At 36.8% G+C, this 19,622-nt stretch overlaps 2 protein-coding genes across 4 annotated transcripts in view; one reads left to right on the top strand and one right to left on the bottom strand.

Annotated features, from left to right (window-relative positions):
• Positions 1 to 5,425: 5,425 nt before the first annotated feature.
• On the bottom strand, positions 5,426 to 18,520 carry pwwp2a (PWWP domain containing 2A). Its single transcript, XM_072263682.1, has 3 exons — positions 18,243 to 18,520; positions 12,746 to 14,434; positions 5,426 to 6,146 (listed from the first exon to the last, which is right to left on the bottom strand). The coding sequence occupies exons 1-2, from the start codon at positions 18,437 to 18,439 to the stop codon at positions 12,760 to 12,762; spliced, it is 1,872 nt and encodes a 623-aa protein (XP_072119783.1). The 5' UTR covers positions 18,440 to 18,520; the 3' UTR covers positions 5,426 to 6,146; positions 12,746 to 12,759.
• Positions 17,928 to 19,622, top strand: part of LOC140200406 (gastrotropin-like) — a 192,784-nt gene continuing 191,089 nt past the window's right edge. For all 3 annotated transcript variants that reach the window (XM_072263688.1, XM_072263687.1, XM_072263689.1), the window contains exon 1: positions 17,928 to 18,154. The gene's annotated coding sequence lies outside the window, so the exon portion shown is untranslated. The remainder of the gene's footprint in view (positions 18,155 to 19,622) is intronic.

Here is a 19,622-nt window from a genome sequence, read left to right on the forward strand (position 1 = left end):
AAGTTGATTCATGAAGGAGACAAAGGACTGGTGAAGGGGGAATCTGATTGGAGAGCTGCCACACTTGAAACACTGTAACCACTTTTACTGAGCACAGTTACACTAATAGTCATGCATGAACCAAAATCATGGGAAATGACACTAATCTTCAAAAAACGAGATTCTGTTGCTTGCAGTAGTCTAGGGGTGGTTTGCACTGTACATTCAGCATGTGCATAACTTTTTGTGCTTTTAGTTGATAATTAAAAGAAAATTGGAATTCTGTCAAGAATAGTAGCTTAGAAATTGCTGCCAAATTTTACAAAAAGCAGCTGTGCTGGAGAGAGGAACAAGGAGACCCTGACCTTGAGGTAGAGAATGAAAGGAAGTATGAGTAAGAGGAGCAGGTGGAAGAGGTACCAATGAAGAGGGTGTTCATGTCAGCATTATGGTGTCACAAGGGCAAGTGGTAAAACAATTGAAGGGGAATTGAAAGATACATGAGAGACAATAGTTTGCAAGACTATAAGATGAGGGGAAATGGGATCATTGGAATTGCTGGGAGTTGGGTTGAATCCAGTGGGATAAATAGCCGTTTGTTGATCATGAGTAAGCATCCATCGCTTGAATGAAGGAGCCACATATTGGCTGCACAGGATATAAGGGAATTCCTGATGAAGCATGTGAAATCAAAGCAAACCTGCTCCATGCTCCAGCCAATAGTTTGTACTAACATTAGTATTGAATAATCAAACAGGGCAGCCTGGTTGACACTTAATCTTTTACCTGCTGCTTTTTAGATTTATTTGCATTGATGGCTAGACATCAATAAATGTATCCCTGCTCCATCTGCTCTTGTGCTCAGCAGGTTACACTGATTTTTTTGTGAGGACATGAAATCTATTGGTGAATTGCTCCTTTGAGTGGGGATTCTCATGCCTGCAGGAAGCAACTGTAACCACTTCCTGTCAGACTCTTCTTACAATTGATGTGGCAGGTCTCCTGTTCTCTGCACACACAGGACCATTCTTCTGCTGAGTGCATCTTCACAAGCTGTCACCTACTTCAGACTGGATCATAACAAAGTTCTAAATTTGTGTTGCACTGTGTGTGTTTCTATCAAAAAAGATGGAAGTCTTGTTTTAGTGCACGTTTCTGACAGTAAACTATTTTACTTCTCTTTCAAACATGGTTTTGATCAATTCCACAAATTATTTTGTCTGTGAACCCAAATGAGTGTAAATGCTTTGTGTGAATGTTAAAATTCAATTCTAGTCTACTATTCTTGACAAAATTCCAATCTTCTTTTAATTATCAACCAGAAACCAGTAGAAAGAAAATTTAATAACTTTGTCATGGAGTTTAAATGGGCAATGTGTTTAGCTTGTTGATCAAGGTATCACCTTTTATATTATAAATAGAATGATAGCATAATGTAGCTAAAGACAACTGCAATGGGACGTTTATGTAATGGAAACGGAACACAAAGCTAAAGAAATTGGACTACTTTGTCCGAAAGACTATCAAACAATTAGCTTTACTCCATATAGCCTAATATTGGTCAAACATTAGCAATTTACTGTATTTGTTTGCCAGGTATCATACGTTGTTTGGGAACCATATTTAAGGCAAAAAGTAAAAATAACATAATTGCTGCTCTTGGCCATTTTACCTTCTAAGTAGTGGTAGTAGCAGAATCATAAAACAGTCTGGTATTTCCTAAAATTAGAAAACTGGGATCAAAAAAGGTAAATAAGTATTTTTTATATGATACCACTGAAAGTGTGGATTAGAACATGAGAAGAGATAAAAATTCTACCAATATAGAAGCTTTCATGACCTCAAAATGTTCCAAAACATTCATGACAAATGAAATACGGTTTAAATAAGAACTCAATTATACTGAAAGGAAGCCATTTTGTACTCAAAAGGTTCTATAATCAGCAGAGATCTAAATGAAACAAATAATTTACTCACCTCTTTGTTTAGTTACTAGTCAGACTACATATATATCAAATGAACCTTGAATTCATAACCACATCCCATTTGACACACCTTATAAGTGGGAAGAAGGTTATCACTGTGTCAAGAATACCTCCCCAGAAGTATTGTTTACAATGAAAGATGTTGAAGGAAATGGTGGGCTGATACAGCCTTAAAGATTGAAACTCATATGGCATTGAAGGGCACAGATCCGATTTGGCTAATTACACAAAAATAGCAGCACTTTGAATAGTATAGACAGAAGGATTTAATTATCTAGAAATATTAATAGCCATGGAGACATACAGCAGAGAAATGGCCCTTCAGCACATGTCAACCATCAATCACCTGTTTTCACTAATTCTATTTTTTATTTTCCATGTTCTGATCAGTTTCCCCCGGTTTTACCACTTATCTATGCACTGGGGGGGGGGCAATTTACAACAGCCAATTAATCAACCAATCTACATGTCTTTGAGATGTCAGGGAAGATTGGAACACCATACTAAGTCCACACGATTGAAAGGTTTGAGTAGAATTCTAAGAGTTCTAAGTTTTGAAAGGAAAAACAAGAAATTCAATAGACAGCATAAGAATGTGAACAGGCCTACATGTTTAAAGAGTTTAGAAAGTATAATAAAGCTACATCAAGCACTCAGTTAGAAAAATAGATTTGAAGTATTGTTTTTATACCTTTAAAGTACCAAATAGATGTCCTTAGTTTTTTTTACCTAAGGTCCATACTTTTGTCCATTTGCCTTATGTAATGTACAGCTTCTAACTACCTAGCTGAAAATGCCTCTAAGCTTTGTGCAATTTACAATTTTGATATGTAATTTTCCATCTTACCATATAAGATGGTGAGTAGTTGCAGAACACTACTAGTCACAGCTCACCAATTTGATTACCTGCCCGTTATTTTTAATGTTTTCTGTCAAACACTACATTTCCCTAACTAGGAATGTTGTCAAATTTATTCTGCAAGTCGTTTAAGTGGCATCCACTGTTGTTTCTCTGTTCACTGTATCAATCACTTCTTAAACAAAATCTATCATGTTCATCAGACATTGTGTACCTCTTACAAATCTACATTGCCTCTGTTGGATCAACAACGGATGCTAACTGCTCAATAATTGCTGGTTTCCTCCTCTTTAACTTTGAGTGGCTTGAAAAACTTTCTAATCACGGAATGAGTGCTACTTTGAGAAAACTTTGTAAGATTAATGTTAGGGCACCTGCAATGTTTTTACTTCTTTTCTTAAAAGTTTTGTATTGGAGTTTTGAGGCCTTGGATATTTATTACCTTTAGTTCCAGTAGTGTATTAACTTTTTTTTTGTTAATGTTGACGAGCATCTCACCCTGATGGATAAACATGGATTCCTTATGATATCCAGTATACTGTCCTCTTTCCTGTGTCAATTAACATTTCACAATTTCTGTTTCTTTTGTCTACCTCTTCATCTGCATATGAGGAATCCACATTGTTCCCAACCTCTATTTCCTAATAGAATAGTAAAAATATTCTTTCCCCCTCGTTTCTTTCTTGTAGATTTTGTCAACAGCAGTTATTTTTTATCTACATCTTATTCACAACGATGTCAGTAGCACTCTTACACCTTAGAGGCAAAAACTGATGTGTATCAAGTTACTTTCTGAATAGCTGTTCATTGATCATTTATTTTACCCAAGGGAAAAACCCTTGCATAAATCTAGAATCATATTTTGCATTTCTCTCTTTCAGACACCATCAAATAATTTTATGCCTGTAATTAGATCAATATTTTACACATTATTAGGCAGTCAACTAATTCTGATTACTTATTGTTAGTTTTAATATGGTTTTGTTAACTATTGAATGTTGGAAATTAACCCAAAAAAAACAGAGAAATTTGTAGCTTCTCCAACATGAGCTAAGTTGCATTTCATAATCCATTAAAATTTCAGTGTAACTCTTCAAATCAAAACTATATTCTTGTCTTATTTCTATATTTAGGCATTCAACCATTTGACATTTGCAGGTAGGTATCTTTACTCAATTTTCTGAATCAGATTTATTATCTTGATATATGTTGTGAAATTGTGGCAGTAAGACAAAAAATTACTTTAAGTTACAAAACAAATACTACAGGAGGAATAGCGAGTTAATGCTTACGGGTTCATGCACTATTCAGAAATCTGAAAGCAAAGGAAGCTGTTCTTAAAATATTGAGTGTGGGTCTTCATGCTCCCAGACCTCCACCCTGATGGTGCTGAGCAGAGGGAGTAGCCCAGACAGTGAGGGTCCTTGATGGACACTGCGTTCTTTAGGTCCTCAATGGTGCAAGGGTTGAAGCAGCTAGCTGAGTCTACAACCCTCTTATGATCCTGCACATTGGAGCCTCTGCACCAGGTATTGATGCAGTCAGAACACTCTCCACCATACATTGGTAAAGATTTTGCTAGTCTTTGACGTACCAGTCTCCTCAAACTCTTAATGAGGTAGAGCCGCTGCACGCCTTCTTCGTGATTGAAGTTACTCATTCTTTCCAAAGCTGATCCCTCAGTGTGTTCTCCTGACTTCCTCTTCCTGAAGTCCACAATCAATTCTTTTGTCTTGCTGATGTTGAGTGCAAGGTTGTTGTTGTGACTCAGCTGCATTTCATTCCTGTACACTTTATTGCCGTTTGAGATCCTGCCAACAACATTGGTGTCATTGGAATTTATATGTGTCCTTTAAGATCATTCTTTGCAATCAGATTATTTAAAAACTACTCATAATATTACTGTTGACATAGATTATCAGTGAGCACAGAAAAGAGCAAACTGGATGTTTTAAAAACACTCTTACTGGATGAGGAAGTGATGCTACTGTATATATTGTACGAGAGCTATGAACCGTATTTTTTCTTTCACTCTTTACTGCAAAAAATTGTCAGAATTATGGATTAGACCACCTCTTTCTGAGGCACAAAGTTTTATTCAGCCAAAGTTTGAGGCGACTGAACTATAATCCTGGAAATTAAATAAAACAGTTGTGTGCAAAATGTGAGGTCAGTGCTTAAATGGTAATAATTCCATTACATTGTAGAATACAGAGCAGTCATTCCTGGTTGTTGTACCATATGTGAAAGACACAGCACAAGTAGTACCAATGAAATTTAAATATGCAATGTGAATTATTTTCTAGCAGTATGGTCATAAGAATGATAAATTCACTATTTTAACCTTGATAATTTTTAATGCCAGAATATTCAACTGCTACAAGCAAATTTGAAGTACCTATGAACGTGATTCATAATTTATGCTTGATTGTAGTGGAGCAATGGTCAAGAGAAGGTTACAGATGTCCCCTACGTAAATCAGGCACTGGTGCAGTGCTTGGCAATGTCAAATGGTGTCATAATCTGGGTTGAGTGACACCTTCCTCATCAGAATATTTAGGAAACACTGGCATTAGGGAAATTAGAAACAAATAGTCTATCATAATACAATCTAAATTTTAATTCCTTTGAACTGTTGTACACCGCATTCTTAAAACATTCAATTTTATGCAAACTTTAAAGCTGAATCACGTAATTAAATGTATTCAAGTTCGTGAAACATTGATGTTGGGCTCCTTTTGATATGAAGACAAAAACTAAAATATGGACCATAGCTTAAATATTAAGCAACCAAGCAAAAGCCAGTGAAGAGCAAGTACAATACTACATGTAAAAAAAATCCCTGACACAATTTCTAAAACTGAATTCATAATTAAAATCCAAAGCTTAGAATTTATATAAAAAAAGGCTACAGTACTGGATTCATTAAAGGTGGATTCATCCATTTTAAACAGGGAGCATCACATGGAAAGAATTTCTAAGAAAGAACTTGCATTTCAAGTGGATCATATATACTGTATGTGTGTGTCAGAAAAATCTCATGCATTAAGTATTGCAATTTTTTAAAATATCTTCCATTTTCCATGTGAGAAAGCAATGTGTACAGTAAGTACAAGTGTCAGGTTTATTTCAATTATGACTAAAAAGTCATGGATGATTTTTGTATAAATTTTCTCCCTCTCGAAGAACTTCACAAAATTTGAACTCTGGACAAGATGTTGTATCAGGTGGCTGCATGTTTGGTTGCCGCATGTTGCAGCTCAATAAATGGCAGTGTAGTGGACATCATGGGAAAGAGCAGCCAGAGCCTTAGTGTCGCCGGGCTAAAAGGTAAAAGGGAAAAGATACGAATTAAAACCGAACAATATAAATGTATTTCCAGTTAAAGTATAACAGGAATGTTAATTAAATTATGATACAAGATGGTCTTGCTGTCACTTGAATGTAAAAAATAGATCTGAGTAAAAGCTAGACATCTCATATTTAATTGATCCATAATCACTGCATTGAAGTCACTTCCTGCAGATGTGCATGCAAGGTTGTGTGAATAACTTTCAGAAATAATTTAACACTTTTATAAATTACAGTATAACCACTGATCTATGACCGTTCTTCCTCTGAGACATGGACTTTAACTGCAGCAGTAGAATTTAGTACAAATTGCACAATACAAATATGGAGCACAAATAAGTTTTTAATTAACGTGTGCCAGTTCCACCATTTAGTAACTGAGGATGGAAAGTTGTCTTAACCCAAAATGATCTGTAATTTACATCAAGGTGGTGAAATAAAAGTAACAACATTAATTGATGTTTTGACCTCATAGCATAAGGAGAAATGGTCTTTTCATTTTAGGTTAAAAGAGTCTTGTGGGGCAACTTTAATATTTAATATTATTAACTAAGTAGCTACTCTGTTAAAATCTGCATGGTCTCAAAATCTGTAAAAACTTGTCCCTCCAAGACTACATACGGGATTTTTATTCTGTTATCAGGCTTTAACAAACAGGAAAAAACAATTGAAGAACAATCCATTCTTAGTTGGAAAACTGAAAAAATCTGAGCACAAAATTTAGGCTAAAATTATTTCTCTTTCTAAAGTACTTGCAACTGAGACAACGGAAATATTTATGTGAGGATTCCACCACTATTCTGGAGTATGAGACTTATCCCTCATCCAATTTTACCTACTCAGCATACATCTCTATTTGTGTAAGCCTCATGGTTGCAAATTTGCTTCAGTTTAACTACACCTCAGGTGCTTTATTGACTACAAACTATCAGATGATGAGTAAATGTAGGGGTCTTTCTTTTCATTTGCTTTATAACGTTAGAAGAAAAAAATTGAGCTTCACTGCATTGTATTAGCATAGAAATATTTATAAAGCACAAGGATTGTGATGACAAGATCTTAATATATCTGCCCAGGTCTATAGCCTACTATCTTAATAAGGATGGCTACTCATTTTTTTTTTTTAAGGCTTAGCTGGCAATATGAAAAACTAATCATTTCTCCTTATATATGGTCAATCATATTAGGCACATCAAGTAATTTCAAAACTTTGCTAGTACTTCCAGCATGGTCCTAGATGCAGCTATTGATGCCAGTGAGACCCTGATGCCATGTTCATCAGCTGTCAAAGCTGTTCCTTTTACTGTATATATGTGCACATCGTGCACATATATTTAAAATTAGTCATTTATTTTAAAAGACTGGCACACATATCATTTAAAACATGCTTAATTAAACAAAAAGCATGTTACTTTCCCTCAGTAACTTATTTCTTCTATTAATTCCAGTGAAATTGCTGTATTTGTGCAAAGTCTAGTCTGGTACATAATCAGCAGGCTTTTCTCAGCTGAAGTTCTGAACAATCATTGGAAGCTGCAGTGACCTGTTGGACTGCAAGAGTAGCCTATAGTCCAGTTGTAGGCTTATCCGGAGAAATATTAATGCTTGTTGCACTTCTCGCCTTATTCATTTACCCATCAAGATTATATACTCTTATTGCAAGATACTTATCACTGCATCTTCAGACTAGCTAAAGGCAACCTTGAGTACCAGAAATGTTAGAAGAGATTTCTTGCATGAGTATTCAGCAAGAGAAATGTTGATACTCAAATAAGCTTCAAATGTTTTATTAAGGCTTTATCTTTAAACAATACAATACTTTTTATTTACAGGCCACATGTGGTACTGCACCTACATATGACAAAAGATGAATTTGCCAAACAATCCACAAAGCACACAGGTTCCATAAGCTCTAGAGCAGAGTTTCAGGTTGCTTTTTGAAAATGAAGATTTGATCTATCTTCTGTACTTTAAATTAGAACTAAAAGTGTATTTACAGATGTATTTAACTGAATAGAAACAGTACAAAGCTTGAAAAAAGCCAAGTCCTGGACTTAGGCCTTTAATAATGTAGATCACTTTTACTTCCGTCAAAGCTGGTAAAACACCCTGTGCATTTCAATCTTTAGCTTGAGTTTTCTAAAAAAAAATCCACTCAGACCTGAGCATAAACTCAAAAGTTGAATGGAAATGTGGATGAGATAGAAGTCTACAAAGTTTATAATAGTTTAAGTATGGCTGGTAAGTTTATTTTAATTTTGAAATGTGACTCATTATATATAAAAATAATTTTCATCAAAATACAAATTTAATTAAAATTTAGGAATGTCTCCATATGTTCCTAACAGGCCATATATTCAACAGCTGGAGCAGTAACTTCACATTCTCCTTCATACAAATCAATCTACTTTATATGATCAAAACAACCATTTTGATCCTTTTGCATTGCTGGCCAGCAGATATGATACAATCCTCTGATCTGGTTAACAATATGATTTGTCCAAGTTCCATATTAACAAGTTGTCCAAATAAGATCATTTTATTTTTCTGTAGCAGCCATTTTATTTTACATAAACTTGATATAAATAAACTATCCAAAGCCCACTTTTTCTGTCTGCAACTGATCTAAATGTATTCATTTTACTTAGTAAATTTACTCATTACCCATATTTGAATGAAGTAATCAAAATTCATTTCTGCCTAAAACTGTCTCGTTTCATTTGCTTCAAATACAGGTAATGAGTAAATTTACTAGAGTTAAAAAAAAAACACGTGGACGAAGATGTTAACTGTCCTGTGCAATCCCACTGGTGATAGCACAGGACAGTTAATATCTTAGTCCACGTGTTTTTTTTTAAACTCTAGTAAATTTACTCATCATCCATATTTGAATGAAGTAATCAAAATTCATTTCTGCTAAAACTGTCTCGTTTCATTTGCCTTAGTTTACTGCTTACATATGTCAGTTAGCAGCACTGAGAAAATGTTGACCTTAAGTCCCATACTGAGACTTGTACACAAAACTCTAGGTGGTTTTGGCTGTACTGAGGAAATGTTGCTCTGTTGGATTTGTCAAATAGGAAACAGTCAAACGGCTCACATGAATGAGAAAGATTCCAAGGCATCATTTCAATGATCAAGATAGTTACCTTCAGAACCTTGGCCACAATTCATCTTTCTCTCAGTATTCCTAAAATAAAATTGTCTTTTTGTCAGTTTATAGGAAAACCAAAAATCTTGCACTTGAATCTGCCAGCTTTAAACCCATAGATCCAGGATGACTTCCACTGCAGTCTTGTGGGTTTTGAAGTGGCTAACAAGGTTAATATAGGATGACATATAGTCTAGGCATGTAGTTTGAGGCAATCGCAGCTTAGGCAGGATCTCCACGCTCTTGATGCATAGCTCGCAGATTACCAAGAGCTATTCATTCCTCTTATTCATAACAGACATGAGTCAGAGATTCCCAGTAGTCAGTGGGAATGATATATTCCTTCAAGGAGGCTTTGATTCCATCCTTAACTATTTCTTCTCTTTGCCTGGTAATCTTCTCCTGTGACAGAACTCATTAGTGTTATTTCAGAAGTCTGGCAACGGGTATGCAAAAATATGAGCTGAATGTAACTACGGCTCTCAGTACTAGAGAGGATGGCCTATCAGAGAACACCTCTTATTCTGGCTTCTTCCCTGTTCCTTTCGAGTCCTGATGAAGGGTCTTGGCCTGAAACATCAACTGTTTATTCCCCTCAATAGATATTGCCTGATTTGTTGAGCTCCTCTAGCATTTTGTGTGAGAGCATTCAACATTGTTTCATTTATCATTCAAATGAATCAGGGTTTTGCCAACAATTTTCCAGCACCTGAGCTATCTGCTGTAGGTAATCCAGATCTGAGAAACGGATGGGAGGAGAGAGATGACTTATTCTTAGGTCTGAAGTCTTGATCTTCAAACACCCTTTAAGCAAAGGTTGCGCTTGATCTTCCAAGGTAACAGTGAATTTCCTCATCAATGCATGTGATGGCAAGAGGTTGCTCTAGAGATTGGGGGAATGGCCTACATTTCCAGGACCTCGCTATGGTTAACCTTTATCTTTCGCATGTTGAGTGTATATATTCCAATGCCACACTGACAGCGGCTTGGAGCTTAATCTCAAAATGCTCTTATCTATTTAACTGAATAAAAGCTAAATTATAGCCTTCCACCCTTGTCTGGTCCAGGCTTATGGACATCTGTGAAGCGCCAATGAGCTTCCTCTGGATCCAACAACGCAGCAGATTGTCCAGTTTTCAGGTTGGCATAAGTACAGCAATCCCACTGAAATCAATGGGAAGAAATGCCAGTTCAAAGATCCCACTAAGTAAACCATTTTGTGATTAAAGTTAAATGTGGTCAATGGTTTTAATTGTTAGCTTTAAAATTACTTGATAAGTTGGTAAATCTAATTTTTGACTAAAATTAAATGTTTGTGTATGTGAAGGACACTGAAATTGGGGTATAACCTTACCAGCCACCAAACAACACCTGGAGCACAGTCCACCAATTATGATGTGGCAGTACCATGCTCTTTGTTGCATTGGGCTCTCCAAGATTAGTGATAGACAGCTCCCAGAACCACAATTAAAGAAGCAATATGGTCCAAGTCCAGCTAGGTTCTAATCTCTTGGCTAGCAAAATATCTGCCCCATTTTCTATACAATGCTATGATGGACACTTACTTTTATTTCAGTGATTCTTTATTTTAAAATGATTAGATGCACAAGCAAGGGGCATGTACTGTTAAATAGAAACCACAGTTTAAAAGTCAGTTTGTACTTTCTAAGCAGTAGCCAGCAGTGAGACCAAATGGCTGTTTTTTTTTAAGATGCATGCAAAAATGAAATTGTATTTGCTCTACGAGCCCTGCGTAGTCATTGGCTAAGTCTTGAGCTAAGTGCACATACTGTTCTGGCTTGGATGTGGGATGGGATGTCATCAGACTGGTGCAATAAGTCTACTTTGTACTTATGCAGTGAACTTTTGTTTAAATTCTGGTAGTTTAATTATTGCATAAAAACTGGATTTGAGTCCCTTCTAATGTAGGAAAACCTTCTGTCTGTATCTTAGCTGTTTTTTTAAATCTTGGTCACTACAGAGATAATGCAAGTTGTAAAGGAAATTGAAGACAACTAGTATGGCCAATAAACATGGCCATTTTAAGAGAGAAAATATGTCCAATGATGCTTGATGTTAACATTGTGTACCTGAAGAGGGAGGTGTTCCCTTTGTGTGCATTGTCACTCTCAAATAGAAGAAACCTTCAATAGAGCTGTTGGTAGGAATGTGAACATAACTTTCTACAAAAAGTGGATTTCGTTAAGAATGACACTGAATAATCTTATTCCTAGCTGCTGTGCTCTAAAGTGATAAACAACTTTGGATTACTCCTTTCAGCATTTACTTTATTCATCTTTGATATAGATTTCCCAAGAATCTGTATCTAGAACCAGTGCATTACACAAAGGTAGCATACCAACTTTAATAATCTCTTATTTTTTTCCACATCATTTGGAATTCACCAGTTACTTTATGTGTAGTCAATACTTTATAAATAGAAATCCAGTTAATTTTATGCATAGCAAGTTCTCAACCAGAAAATGAATGGTCAAACTTTGAGCTACTCAAGGAATATAGGCTTGGACACCAGGAAAATGTTTATTTCTTAAAAGTATAATGGAATTCCACCCCCCCCCCCATTCAATTGAATAGGAAGTTCAACTTGCTTTATAGGGCCAGAGCATACTTTTATATTTTTCTTGGTATGCATGATTCAGCCACTGACTGAATAAACTGAATTCAAACTTCTTCAGAGATTGATGGTTTACCTGCTTATCCTATAATATAAAAGGTAATGGTTAAATGCAAGTATAAAATACTGCAAGATGAACCATATTGTTTGTTTCTAAAATAGTCACAAAATTCTAAAGTATTACCAGTAGCAGAGATAATTATTTCTAAAGCAAAATGCTCTAAAATAATTGTTGTCTGAGATACATATGTACCAAGTAATTTATATCAAGACCACAATTCATTGATTCTTGGCACTGGATTTTTTTTTAATAAAAGAATTAGTAACAAATACCAAAGCTCAAAAGGTTGACAGCTTTGTAGCAAGTTTTAAAAACAGGCTTTTTCCTGGTGGATCCCAAGATGTCAAAAATGAAATCAAACATAAAACATACTAACACATCCCATTATACACATGTACAGCTAGTATACATTTCCTCAAAGTTAAAGCTCTTACATATCCAGTGTGAAGTTTCCATGACAACTAGGCCTGAAAAAAATGGGTTTCCTCATTAAATTAAGTTTACTATCTATCACATTCCTGCCCTCAGTGCTGGACTGATAAAAATTGATCAATTTTGAAGTACACTATTACAAATAATAGCCACCATTCCTTATTCTAAAACTAACTGCTGTTGAATTGCACTTATTAGGCCTATAAGCCTAATTTAAAGTTCTACAATTAGTCATACATATTTTAAATTTGGGCATCAATTTAGTGGAACCCCAGGCACTCGAATTGCCTACCTTCTTTGATGTTTTCATGTTTCAAACTGTGTCAGCAGGGCCCGCACCTCAGGTGTCAGCTGCTTTGCAGCCTTGGCTGCCTCTGTGATGGCCTTACGGTAAAGGCCCTTTCTCTTCTTGTTAAACCGTAACTGGAAGTTTTCTAAAAACGGGGAGACTTGTGAAAGAGCCAGGAAAGATGTTGTTGGGGACCCAAACCATGAAATTCTGGCCTCCTGCCTTACTAAAAAGCCATTATCTTTCCGACTTACAGTTATGGTAAGTATGCGGGCAGGCCACCAGGGGAAGCCGTAAATCTTGGCCCACACAATGTCCCCTACACATATGGTCTTGCCATCTGGAGTCACACATTTAGAGACATTTTTGGTAAAGACTTTCATTTTCAAGGAATTAGTGAGTTTTTCTTCTTTTGAGGAGGAGGAAGAGGAGGAGCAAGGTACATGCATGCTGCCTGGTGGAAAGTCAAATGTTTCAGTAGAGCTACATTCTGAGTTGGAGGATTTTAGATCATCTGTGCTATCACTACTACAAACTGAAAAGGTGGAAGAGTCTGATTTATTTTGACTGTAGGTCATATAAACAGTTATATTGCCTCTGCTGCCCCTTTTCCCCAACTGTTTTTCATCCTGCTCACAAGGCCACTTTATTTCCCTGGTGTCTTTATTCTCATCAGTGGACTGTTCCAACCCTTTTGTGGGACTATCTTTGTCAGGAGGCTGCTCACCTGCTGAGCGGGAGGAGGTGCAGCGAGGCGGCGTTTTGGAGGCTGTCTTGCAGCTGCGTAGTCTCTCAAGTTTAGCCTTGTAAGCAGAATCATTTTCTTCATTCCTGTATCTCTGTGGCTTTAAGCGAATTCTTGGAGGGAGTGAACCAGAGTTGGTAGTTTGAAAGCGCCGTGTAAAATGAATTTTGGAAATTGAATTGCCAGAAGATGAAACGTCCTGCTGCTGTTTCTTTTGAACTTTCTCTTTGGCCATTTTTAACACTTCCCTGGCTTTCGTGTGATCTACATTCTTATTCTGTAACACTTTCTTGGGATTCAACTGCACTTTAGAACTGTGTACTTGAGACGAAATTTTGACAACTTTGCCCTTGCCTGGAGATAAATTTGTAATTTTAATGACAGTATTGCGTTTTTGACCATCACATTGAGTTTTCGCTTCTACTTTGTGGTCCATTTTCAGTCTCTTTGACATATTAGGCACACTATCATTTTTCCTTTTTTTGTCCTCTTGTCGAGAATTATCATTTGTACTGCCACCCCTTCTCAACTCCTTTTTATCGGCAGAAATGCTATTTTTGCAGCGGTCACATAAAACTTGCCTTGGTCTAAGTTTAATAGAGTTCATTATGGAAGTAGACTCTTCTTTGAAGATTTTTCGTTTAGGTCGCTTAATTCTTCTTGGTGGAGGCTGAGGTATAGATTGGTTATACGTATGTCTGATAAACAAAGGAGGCGGGTAAGGTGCTCCTTCATAAAATAATGGTGCAGATTTTGCAGTCCACAGGCTTTCAGCAACATCAGCCTGTGTGGCAGATTCTAGAGGTGCTTCATCACAAATAGATGCAGATTTTGAAATTTTTTGGGTCTGTTGCTGGAATGATTCACACTGTACTTGCAGGAGGTCAGCTTTATCCTTGTATTCCCTTTTTGGAAGTACAGTCACAGGAATTCCATATGGTCCAAACCTGAAGGTATAGCACCAAAGTGTGTGTAAGTCTTAATTCAGATATTTATATTTTTCACCAACCTTGCTGTTACAAAATAAATCTGCTTTTAATAAAGTCCCTCATCTGCAAGTAACCATATCCTAAGAATTTTGATCATTCCAATTTCTCAGTTGAAACAAAATGGTTAAGATGTTTACAACAGCAAAAAAAAGAGGAATTATTGAATTTCTTCAATTAGCTTTCATTTGGCAAAAGCTATGGTAGCTTATTTTTATGGTTACTTACCTGGAAGGGACCCCAATGCTTCAGGAGTATTTGTAATTGAATTAAAGGTAGGTACATCATTATTTACAGACATCAGATAAAGCTGCCACTAAATTTTCACACGGAGCCCTAACACAAAATACAAATCTAAAGTCTACAAATTTCTCAATCTTGACTATTCTTAATGAGTCAACCACTGTAACTTTCTGGAGTACAGAATACCACACATTAACAAGACATTTGAGAGGACAACAAAAATTCTTCAGTGACCACTACCGAGATGCCAGCCCCTTAAGAGGGCATCCTCTCAGCATGACATGAACTAACCACCCAAGGATCTTGAATGTTACAACAGAATCACTCCTCCAGAAAAAATAAGCACCAATCTGAATGATTCCCACAAGATAACTATTTCATTATCTAAGTGGTGAACCTTCCATACATTCCCATAAACTATACCCTTCTTTGAGAGACAATAAAACCACGTCAGGACTGCTCCTACATGTTGTACACCTATAGCAAGACAACCCTAATTTTAGTACACTATTCCCCTTGCAATAAACTCCAACATTCCTCATCATACTTGTTGTAGCTGCATGTTGTCTCAGTGACTATTGTTTAAATACTTTAAGACTATTAAATACAATTTTTGCTTTTCTTATTCTTCCCACAAAAATGGATAATATCCAGGAATAAAGAAATTGTCCCCAGTAAAGATTCTCATAAAAAGTACTTTGTTCAACAGTGATTACCTCGTAAATTGTTTATTCTCACTGATGCCACTGTAATTGCAATTGTGCTCCCTCTTCACCTTCAGTGCAGAAATGAAATTTTTATGTTACAATCTACTGCGAAAGATGTGAATGCAGTTCGATTCCCATCACACTTACATTTTCCATCTCTTCTGTGCTCCACCCCAAAATACCTCTACTTGTCACATGCATCTTCAAGCTGTATTTAGGCATCATTCATCAAGATGATGGGATTTACCTTTTAAAGGTGCTTAAGGCTGTATAACATGGACAGCAAATTACAAAATGCTGTGCTGAAAGCCTCTTCTCTCTTCCCCCAAGGAGCTTTTGGTATTTTTGCACAGAAATGTTCTTAAGAGTGAACTCTTGTGCTACGTTCAAGTTTATGCAATGTCATCACAAACAGATATTAAACCCATACTTAATTATTTAATAGAATTCTAATCCGTAGATTCAATTAACATACTGTTTTTGACCTGAACTGATAAATCAAGATTTCCAGATATTATCTGAGACCGTAAGCACATTTTCCAAATTTTCTTTTAAAATCAATGATTTTTTTTAAAAACCTACTGGCCTGGAAATTTATCCCACAATGCCTACCTTTTTTTTTTTATACTGTCCCAGTTCTAAAACCAAATTGAGCCAATTATTTCCAGCATTCCGCTCCCATTTGCTAAAAGAAATGGCACATGTTAAGAGGACTTCACTGTCCCCACAGTTTTTTTTTGGTATGTCCACAAAGGTCCAGTATTGCAAACCTTCACTGTTCCAGTACAATGAGGAGCATGAGAGACAGAAGCAAAGGAAAAGCTAGCTTTAGCTTCATTCAAAGGACAAAATCCCAAAAAAAGGATTCAAAACTAGCTCAGAACTATAATGGTTGTGTAATTAAGCTTGACAATGGAAAGTCGAGCATTCATTACAAATAATTAACATGAACAAAGCAAACAAAGAAATGTCACATTCAAATGTTCGAATATTTGAAGTAAAAATTCATTCCTTAAGTATATAGTTTTGGTGAATATCCTAAACTCTTAGCTACATGATTTTAATTGAAATTATTCACTTTGTCAGAATATTTTGATACTGATCCAACTAAAGGGTAAGCTAGCATGCACTGATTAAACAAATCAATTTAGAGCAAGTTCTCTGCATAAAGACTCATTTGATTGCTGGTATGATGCACAAAAGCAAAGTTGACTCTTGACTAAAGGAATTCTTGAGGTGCTTGATTGGAGCCATTTCTATTTCTTTATGCTTTATTGTAAAAGTCTAGATTACCATGGCACAGCATCTTTTGCACAATGGTTCTCAAAACTACTTGTAACCCTGACAGTATGATTAATAAAATCAGTTTTTAAGTTGTGACAAAAATAAACTCCAAACATAGATTCAGGCAATAGAACAGATGGGTTCTTAGAAAAGATTTTCAACATTTAATTTGAGTTATTAAAACAAATACACTTAGAGACAAAGAATTTCATGTGTGAAGTGGGGATGTGGAAAGCAGGACAAATGTCCTTCATCTTATTGCAGCAACAGTCATATAACCCAAACAGATAAGAACATATGCTGTTGGCTACAAAATTTTCTGGACTAAATTTCAGTAGCCTCAGTACAGATTCTTTTTACATGTCAATTTCACAAAAGTAAATTTCACTAATAAGCCACAGGATGACAAATATCCTATTGTTCCTACTGGTAAAGGTGTGCACAGTAATGCTTTCAAAATTAAGGCAGATGCAACTAAGGAATAGAATGCCAGGGCTTTGCTTTTTCCTCACCAGGGTAAAATCTACACTGATCTTCATTAAATAAATTCCAACAAAAACTCTTCAACAAAGAACACCTATTAGGAGAATGTTGTTCTCATCAAATTAAGATGGTACACGGAGAATGGACACAAGAAGCATTGTGGAACCCCAGAAAATTCCGTAAGCTCTCAGCTAAACAGCAGGATCTTAAGAGACTCACGTTTATTTTATATAGACACTTGTATGGTCTTATTTTCCCTAACCTGGAAAATTACTATTGAGTTGCTTGCTAACTAAAGCATGTTTAGTTGTGTGCTCCTACTATAAATTTTATGCTTGGAGATGTGGTTTAAGATATACAATGTCTTGATTTTCTATTTCATTCCCACACAAAGATTACCATCCACTCACACTCAAGTAACCTAATGTAAACGGGAACGCTGCCCAACATGATGTGGTAAGTTTAAAATATTTAGATCGTTCAAATAGTTCTTTAGACTTGTAGGCACAAGCTGGCTTATGAGTAAAAGTTACAACCTTTCATTCAATATCCAGCACTGTAATTCTTATAAAAAATGTTTGGCTGTTTAAAAAGTTGATGCCACAAAGTAAACCCCTGAGAGGGCATGGTAAGGATTTTGACCGTAATCCTTCCCATTTCGGAGATTTAAAAAAAAGTTGAGATGAAAGATGATGCGTTTAATTGCAGCTGGGCTGCGTGCAGTACAGTTGGAGCTGGGCTGGGTAGTGGCCGCGCTGCCCCCCTCTCTCCCTCCGCCCGTCCTGCGGGCGCTGCCTGCGTGCCTTCGGAGCTCTTTAAGATGTAGCGGAGCGCGGAGAAAGCGCAGACCGCCATCGGCTGGCTCCGTCTCCCCTCCCTCCGTCTGCACACGGGCTGGGGCCGACACAGCGCGCCACTTTTAAGGCTACGCGGAAGTCCCAGATGGCCTGCCCCCGCCCTCCAGGTAACCGGCTGCAGTCCAGGCCTCCTCCGCCTCTCGGTTTTTTTCCGTTTGTTTTGCGGGGTGGGAAGCTTTCTCTCAGACTCGGTACCTTCTAGAAATGTCCATTAGAACCCCCGAGAAGAGCTTCTCTTCGAAGCGCAGAGATACGACCAACGCATCTTCGACGATGTGGTCCACCGTTACCCTCACTTCGGAGCCCACCAGGAGTTTCACCGCGGCGACACCAACACCGACGGCCGCCATTTTGCCTCCTTCCCGTTCCTGAGCGCCGTTTATCTTCTGCATCCGCTTCACGGCTCTCCGGCCTGGCTTTGTGGCGGGCTCAAGCGCTCCTCCCGCCTCTTTACTGCATTTCTATTGGATAAGATGCACAATCGTCTTCTCTCCATTTGTTATTTCGAACTGTCAATCAAGTTATAGTTTGGTCTCTATTGTCCTCAGGCGGCAGCGAGTTGACAACTGGCATGTCAGTTAAATGGCGTCAAAGAATCCTTGCACAGGGATTGGCTGATTGGAATGTCTGTCCCGGAGGCCGCTGCTGTTGCCATGGGAACATGCGTAACTCAATTACGTAACGAGGTTTCCAAATGGCGGGAGGGATTGTCAATGAAAACCCGTTGTTGAAAAGTACAGAGTCGCTTTTGACTCACTGGCCTGAATGTCAGTCACAAGGCACTCTGATTAGTATTATGATTTTATGCAATTGATTGGGAATAAGTACGGATATTGCTGCAATTATATTTATTAATACATTCCTGGAAACAAGGTTTTCATTTTAAGCAACATTATATGGACATGGAAAAGTTGTCTTGCTTTTCCCACGTGCTTGAGCAAATCCTTTAACTTACGAATGAGCGTCTGTTTTTAAGAAGATGCGGGGTGATCTACAAAAATATTCCGGATCAGATGCGTAGAATGACCAGATTTAATAAAGAAGTTTCGTTATATTGTTTCAAAGTCACAAAGGCAACAAATTGTGTAAAAAAAACTTGTTCATTAATATTTTGCATCTTTGCAGGTTAAAGGTTTCAGTTCAGACGGGAGATTACTTTTTTGGGAAATAAATAATGGGGGGGACATGTATCTAGTGGCTTTTGAAAAGTACATTTCATTTGAAAGTAAAGCCTTCCTTCAGATATTTCACTATGCAAATATTTGCAACAATGTTCCTTTAGCAGCTTACTCTAAAAGTAAAACAACCTTTTCTAAAAGAAGAAAAATAACCAGATCTTAAAAGTATTGCACCATGTCAGGATTAATAAATTATGCTAATACAATTAATTCAGTGTGATTATTCTGCACAATTAAAGAAACACGGAAGAGCATTCCTCCTCCTCCTCCTTAGCCAATAAAATAAATTCTGTGTTTTTTGCTAGAGTTACTGCTAATGATTTTATTGGATAATATTACAAATGAAAGGACAATTTTATTAAAAACTTTTTACTTTCACTTGTAATATTATGCAAAC

This window comes from Mobula birostris, chromosome 7 (genome assembly GCF_030028105.1).
Source record: "Mobula birostris isolate sMobBir1 chromosome 7, sMobBir1.hap1, whole genome shotgun sequence".
NCBI classification, from domain to species: domain Eukaryota; kingdom Metazoa; phylum Chordata; class Chondrichthyes; order Myliobatiformes; family Myliobatidae; genus Mobula; species Mobula birostris.

Coding starts and splice junctions, on each gene's coding strand:
- pwwp2a (XM_072263682.1), bottom strand. CDS start 18,439: ATGCAGAAGATAAACGGCGCTCAGGAACGGGAAGGAGGCAAAATGGCG. Junction 14,435..18,242: donor CTAATGGACATTTCTAGAAG/GTACCGAGTCTG, acceptor CTATACCTTCAG/GTTTGGACCATATGGAATTC.